This window comes from Sciurus vulgaris, assembly GCF_902686455.1.
Source record: "Sciurus vulgaris genome assembly, chromosome: 9".
Classification (NCBI taxonomy): domain Eukaryota; kingdom Metazoa; phylum Chordata; class Mammalia; order Rodentia; family Sciuridae; genus Sciurus; species Sciurus vulgaris.
In genome coordinates, this window is record NC_136469.1 from 22,268,139 (window position 1) to 22,275,138 (window position 7,000).

Genomic DNA, 7,000 nt, shown 5'->3' on the forward strand with positions numbered 1-7,000 from the left:
AGATGGACAAAATAAAGAATACTGAAAAGAATATGTAAAGAAAGGATGTTTGTGTTTTTGAGCATCTGGGCAATAAAATCAATGAGATAATAGAACAATTAGTAAATAAAAGCTGTGGCATAAACTTATACAAGATGAATTTACTCATTGTAATAAATTTTTTCTAGGAGTTATTTAAAGTTAATGGTAATGCTGCAAGTATTTTTCATTGAAACTTTTCAACTTTCTATTAAAGGGGGGGGCAGTAGTAAATTGTAGGTGAAATTGTAGGAAAAGAAATTATAGGTGTATTAACTGGATAGTTCAAATGATTTGGGGTTTAAATTAGTAAATTTCTAAAACTTTTCTGTCTGAAAGTCACAAAACTGAAAGATACAAGCAGACTAAGAAAAGAAATGGATGTTATAGTACTGGTTTTTAGAGGAAAGTTTTTTCAAGCACTTCCAAATTTCCTTTATAAAATACCCACATAATGACACATTTTTAAAGGAGTACAGCAGTGTTCTAAACACAAAAACAATTAACTTTACAGGAAAAAAAATTTTGATATTCAGAATGTTAGAATTGATTCACTAACTAAAGACTAACACTAGGTAATAGAAATAAAATGTATTCTTTCATATTCTTCTTGCTTGTTACATGTAAGTACTAGTTATTAATTATTATGATTCTTAAAGATTTGAGAGGTAGAGCAGAGAGTTAAGTTAAAATAGAAAATTTCGATAATACAAAATATAGACAAAATAAGGCCCCGTACTATCCTGACTTTTTGAAATTCGCAGAAGATTAATTGCATGCCAGTGATTGGGTAGAATATTATATTCATCAAATGTTTGGAAAGACAAGAAACTACTCTAATTTCTGTAATTGGAGTGCCAAGCACTGTTATAGCCATAACAACTACTGCATTGCCACCTAAATCTAAATGATTTTCCAATGTATTCATCCTACTGTCTTCCTGTTACATCCTGATTGTATAGTACTTGAGCAAGAGCAGTAATTCTTTTCATTCTTTTTTAATACTCTTCTGTTAAATACAGAAAAAAATGTTATTTTGTGAATGTAGTTTTTCAGTGTTGTACAGCTTAAGTCTAAACCCCATCTTAAGTCTCGGATTGGTGAGTTACCAAATTTTACAGTAAGGTATTTACTATATTTAGACTATTAAAACTTCATTATCGAAATGCCTTTTCAAAGCAAATTGTAATAATAAACACTAAACCCTTAAACACAAATTTAAATATAATTTAGATTGTAATTATGTACTCTTATATGCAGTGGTATAATTGATAAAGACTTGAATTGGAAGATTTCTCGTACCATTTAACCAAATCATCCTGGTATTTTAAGTTTGTGTTGAGAAGCTATATTGTTTATTCTGTTTTGCTGATAAACATATCTAATAATTGCCAGTAATGGGAATGCCTGTGGTTAGGTCTTATATACAGAAGTTTTCAGCTGTCAGTTTTTCAGTTTTGAACACATAGAGGATGTATGTGTGTTTTTGTTTTTGCACTTAGTTTTAAGGTATAAATTTGTGCTCATTTCATTGCAGATAGTTCATATTATTTCATGCTTTATAATAGATGACTATGTAGAATACTGGGTATAAGAAATAACAGTGTACCGATTTATAAAAAGTTATTAAAACTCCAAATAGTAGAAGGATCTTCCTCTTTATTTCTTTCCCTTCAATCCAGCTTCCACTAGGAGTATCTGTTGTTTTAGTGTCCCTTACAAAAACTATACCTCTGGTTAGGGTGCAGTAAGTTAAAGACTTCGAAAGTACCACCACCATTATAGAGTAGAAATTACCAGCCATCAGGCCCACATCAACCACAGGCAGAGCTTTTCTAGCTTTTGCTTGTTTTCTTTGTTTCTTTGAGGAAGGTGGTGGTTTAATTTCTTAAATTTATCAGAAAATATGTGTGGTTTAAAGAGAAATAAAAGAGGGTGAATTTAATGTCAATAGTTTCACTTAACTGATAGATCTAAATGTACTAGACTCTGTCCCAAAGCAGCAGTAACTTCTTTTTGTAACGACATTTATAGTCTGCTACTGAAATTAGAATTCATTTTAATATTTGCTATAAATTTGTGACATAACTTATATGCTGTGAGAATTATGATTTTGACATTGTACACAATGTCTCTTCTTTATTAAAAGAAATAAAATGACATTTTTCCTGCTTTAATCCATAAACTCATCTTCTGAAAACAGAATATTATACAAAAAAGAAACATTCTTGGGATGCTTTTATGTTTTGAAATCTGGATTTCATAGGTGTTAGAAGCAGTGGGGTTATTAGCTTAAAACAATGTCTAGATTAAAAACAGTTGTATCTTTTAGAAGCAGAACTTCTGGAACTCTGGAACTCTACCTTGCATATTCATTCAGCTGTTAACTCCTAGGGAACAAACATATCTATATATGAAACTATAGTTTCTTAGGTACAGAGTTACAGTTTCATTGTTTATTTGGACAGCTTAATATAAAGCTAGAGTACTGAGGATGTTGGTTTATTTTTCTTTTTCTGATGTATGTTTGGCTTTTCTATCTGTAATAAAATAAATTTTTTAGTAATATAGATTGATTATCTGATATATCATCTGAAAAATACTATGTGGAAGCCAACAATTATAAATACTCTAAAAGACACAGTAGATGAAAAAAAAAATGTTTTCAGAAATATTCTACAAATTAGGTTTTAAAAGCCCTATCATAATTAGGCCACTGAGGACTTCCTATTGAAAGTTCCTTTTAGCCATAAAAGTATGTGAGTCTTGATCATTTTGTGTATTGGGAGTCACACAGAGGTCACTCTACTACAGAGAAATATGGTATCCATAATATGAAGGATGGATTTCAGGATAAGACTGATTTTTTTTTCCCCCTCCATCATGAAAAATTGAACATCTCATAAAGAGGGGAGAGTAGTTAACTAAAAATTATAAAATAGGATTGCCTTGCCAGATCACAGAGTCTCAGGACTTTAAGTTGAAACATGGGTTATCTTATGGTTGTTGCTAATGTTGGCTGGTTTTGAAAGTTCTTCAGGGTGGTTATGCTGACAAGCAAAAGGTTATGCTGACAAGCGAAGGGCTATGCCTTGCTAGCAGTGGGTTTTAGACCTTATTGGACTATTCCACTTGAAGGCAGTAGACCTTGTTCCAGAAAAATGGGCACATGCCAGCATGTTCTGTGTACTATTTGAAGGAGTTTCTGGGCCCATAGTTTTTACAATCCAGTTTCATACCTTGCAAAATGAATATAACATTATTTACTCATATTATCCTTTTGAATCCAGGTACCAAACAGTGTTTTGATAAAAGTTCTAATAATCTGGTAGCAAAAAGTTCTAAATGCTATTATAAGGAGATAGACTTCATTTTACTTGTCAGTAGTTTTTGAAATCCATCTTAGTATTAAAAAGTAGCCTAAGGAAAGGATAGGGAAAAAAGTGCAAGGTATTTCCTCTTAACTTTTTACTATAATCACCTACTTCCAAAATAGCCCCAGGTGATAAAGTATAGATTATCTGCTGTAATAATCTTTGGATTCTATGTTTTATATAGAAGAAAAGAATTCTTCCTATTAAAGAGTGTTGCAGGGGCTGTAATATTTCCTGTAAAGAAGTTTTGTGTCTTAGGAGCTACAGTTTATTGTAAAGTGAGATCTTGAAAAGGAGTGTGTTTTAAGATGGGTCATTCTGTGGAGTTACATGAGGATTTTGCTCTCTTATTTGCTCCAAAGGTGATTATGTACTTCAGTAGGATTTGGTAAGGATTAATGTCAATATTTTTAGAATAATTGAGATTTGAAAGATGCTTATTAAGGCTTAGGGCAGCTTTAGAATATTTGTATGTGTGATATACCCATCCACTGTACTTAGCATTTTAATTTCATAAGAACTATTTTTAATTTTAGGAACAAGAGTTGAATGCCCGAGCCCGGGCACTACAAGCCGCATCTGCTTCCTGTTCATTTCGGCCCAATGGATTTGATGACAATGACCCACCAGGAAGCTGTGGACCAACTGGTGGAGGGGGTGGAGGAGGATTTAACACAGTTGGCAGACTTGTATTTTGATCCCGAGAGTGTCCAAAAATCACTTGATCACAAAATAGCTAATACCATGACTGTTAAAATGTCAGACTGTAACAAATATCATACCTATCTTTTATTTTTCTTTTCATTAGACCCTTGTACTTTAAGAAAACACACCCAGTGCTTGTTTTTATTTTGTTGACAATACATTTATTAACAAAATGCATCATGGGAAAAAAATCTACCTCTTAAGATTCCATTTGCATTATGGTTAGTCATGCTTGACCAAAAATGTTCAGAGGAAACAATGTACCTGGTCCCTAATTAAGCTGCACTAAATTTGGTAGAAGCATTTAAGTGGTCTATCTTCGGTTCTACTGAACAAAAAGTATGTAATTCACTTAACATTCTTTATACAAGAATTGAGTCTAGAAGTAAGAAATATTGTTTTAAAGAAAATCCTTTTTTTTGTGTAGTTACCCAGTTATTAAATTCAAGTCTTTGAAAATACTAGAGATGATCCTGTCTCTAATGAAGGCAATAACAAAATTTATCAAGCTATAGTATTTTTCAGGTTTCTGTTTAGTGCTGTCTTCAGTATCACTGTATCTGCATTTCAATACAGATGTTTTAAAAAAGGATTATTTATACATATGTGCTGAATTGATTTTAAGAAAGGTGCATGATCCTGTAGAAGCAATGTTTTTACCTAAAAATTGCTAACTTTGTAGTATTTCTAATTGTTCAAGAATTTTAAACTTCTATTTCAGGGAGTATATCATCTGTGTATTTTGAAGGAGGTGAGTTCTGTATGTGCCTTGCAGTACTGTAATTCAAAAATAGGAATCTTTGGCTGCAGAAAAGTTTTTTTAAAAATGAAATGTTAGGAAGTAATTTTTGTGCTAACATTAAAATTGTAACTTTTTGAAAGGTATTAATTTTTCCAGAAGCAAAATCTGATGGTTCTAAATCAGTAAGTATAATAGTAAATTTTTAACTCTTAGAAAAATTCAAAGGAAGTGAACTTAGTTAAGTAAAAAATCTTTTTTGATTTGTTACTTAATCCTCAAAACATTAAACATTGATAACATATTTTTGGAGTTGTAGAATTGGAATTTTTTGTTTGAGTCATGTTCTCCACAATTGCCTCTATTTCTTAGTTTCAGATAAAATGTGAAAACGCCAGACCCTACCATCACACATTATTTTTGGCCAGGAAACTGGAAGCTTGTCAGTTCTCCTGGGTTTTGATTATATAGTATTCAAGAGTTACCCCAAATATCCTCCTTCCTGACAGTTTTACTTATCCATGGTTGTGCATTGTTCTAAAGATTGGTCTCATTTATTTTGAAAACATTTTGAGGAAATAAGGTTCTTTGGTGATACAGGTTTATCTTTTTCCCAAGCTCTTGTGGCAGCAGTTTAAAACAACACCTCATCTTCAATCCACTACCTGCCCACTCCTAACCCGTTTCTAATTACCCAGAAGACTAAAAATGGATTAAAACTGGAAACGCTTTACAGAATTGATCAAGATTCCGCTTCTCTGTAAATGAATGAGCCAGAAAGATTTTCATCATGCTTTCCTGTGATTTTCTGAGTTACCCTGTGTTAAGTTATCCACTGGCTGCATAATGATTTATAATCAGATTATAGCAATTTTAGCATTTATTGAAATTGATGAAGTCATTTAATGCTTGAATTAATATTGGGTTAAGATGCTCTAGAAATTCTATAAAGTCAATAAGACTCACAGTTTTATCCATGAATATCAAGTATTTCCAGGATTTTTTTTTTTTTTTTTTTTTTTTTTTTTTTTTGTCTTTTTTGTGGTACTGGAGACAGAACCCAGGGGCTCTCTGCTGAGCTATATCCTCAACCTTTCTTTATTTTTTCTTTTGAGACAGAGTCTCACTAAGTTACGGAAGCCAGCCTCAAATTGGCAACCCTCCTGCCTCAGCCTCCTGAGTAATTAGGATTACAGGTGTGTACCACCATGTTGAGTTCATGATTTTATGTATTAAGATAATATGTATTGAATTTTCAAAATGATAAAGATTAAATTTTAGCTATATAATAATACTCAGTTGATTCAAATTATAACTTGATCCCAATACCAAAGACTTGAAGTTGAAAACTTCCTTTTAAGAGTAAAAATATAGTCATACTATGGGCACAGTGGCACATGCCTGTAATCCTAGTAACTCGGGAGGCTGAGATAGGAGGATTACAAGTTCAAGGCCAGCCTCAGCAACTTAGTGAGCCCCTGTCTCAAGATTTAAGATAAAAATGGCTGGGGATGTAGCTCAGTGGTAAAGCATCCCTGTGTTTAATCCCCAGGACCCCCTGCCCTTTAATTAGTAATTAGTAACTAAATTACTAATTAAAAAATTAGTAATTTTCTTACTAAAAAAATTAGTAATGCTAATTATTTGCTGAATTTAACGTATTTGGAACCTGAATAAGCTTCATTCAAAAACCCTCCAGCTGAACTTTTTAAATACCTTGAATTGCTCTGATCCTTCTTCATCTGTTACTTACTTGCAGCTTTATTTGTTATATTAGGCCTTTTCTTTCTCTCATACTTCTGACCCTTGTACTTTCCTCTGAAGACTGACTAGAGTACTATTGCTATTTCTTTAGTTCAGTCCAGGGTAATCAGTTAAATGAAGTTGCCTATTGCTGCTTAAAAGAACATATTAGGCTTCACTACAAAGAAAAATGAAAGGCTGGGAATTTGAGTCTCTTCAATGATGTTTGTTGACACTTTGAGAAAAGTAGAATTTTTTTTTCTGGAGAAATATTCAAAGAAGGAAATACTTCTGGTGTGGTCTCATAGGCCCTTGTAATGCGTTCACTAGCAGGTGCTCCTGCAGCTCTGACGTGACATTCACAGATCTTGCTGGAGGACTCTGCCTCATCCTCCATTCAAGCATCATCCCACTGCCTCAG

General features: G+C 32.7%; 1 protein-coding gene across 2 annotated transcripts in view; it reads left to right on the top strand.

The window, feature by feature from the left end:
• USP38 (ubiquitin specific peptidase 38) overlaps positions 1 to 5,140 on the top strand; it is a 30,107-nt gene extending 24,967 nt beyond the window's left edge. For both annotated transcript variants that reach the window (XM_079154147.1, XM_079154148.1), the window contains one exon: positions 3,929 to 5,140. In XM_079154147.1, the coding sequence (XP_079010273.1) occupies positions 3,929 to 4,090 (162 nt within the window). In that variant the 3' untranslated portion in view covers positions 4,091 to 5,140. The remainder of the gene's footprint in view (positions 1 to 3,928) is intronic.
• Positions 5,141 to 7,000: the final 1,860 nt, after the last annotated feature.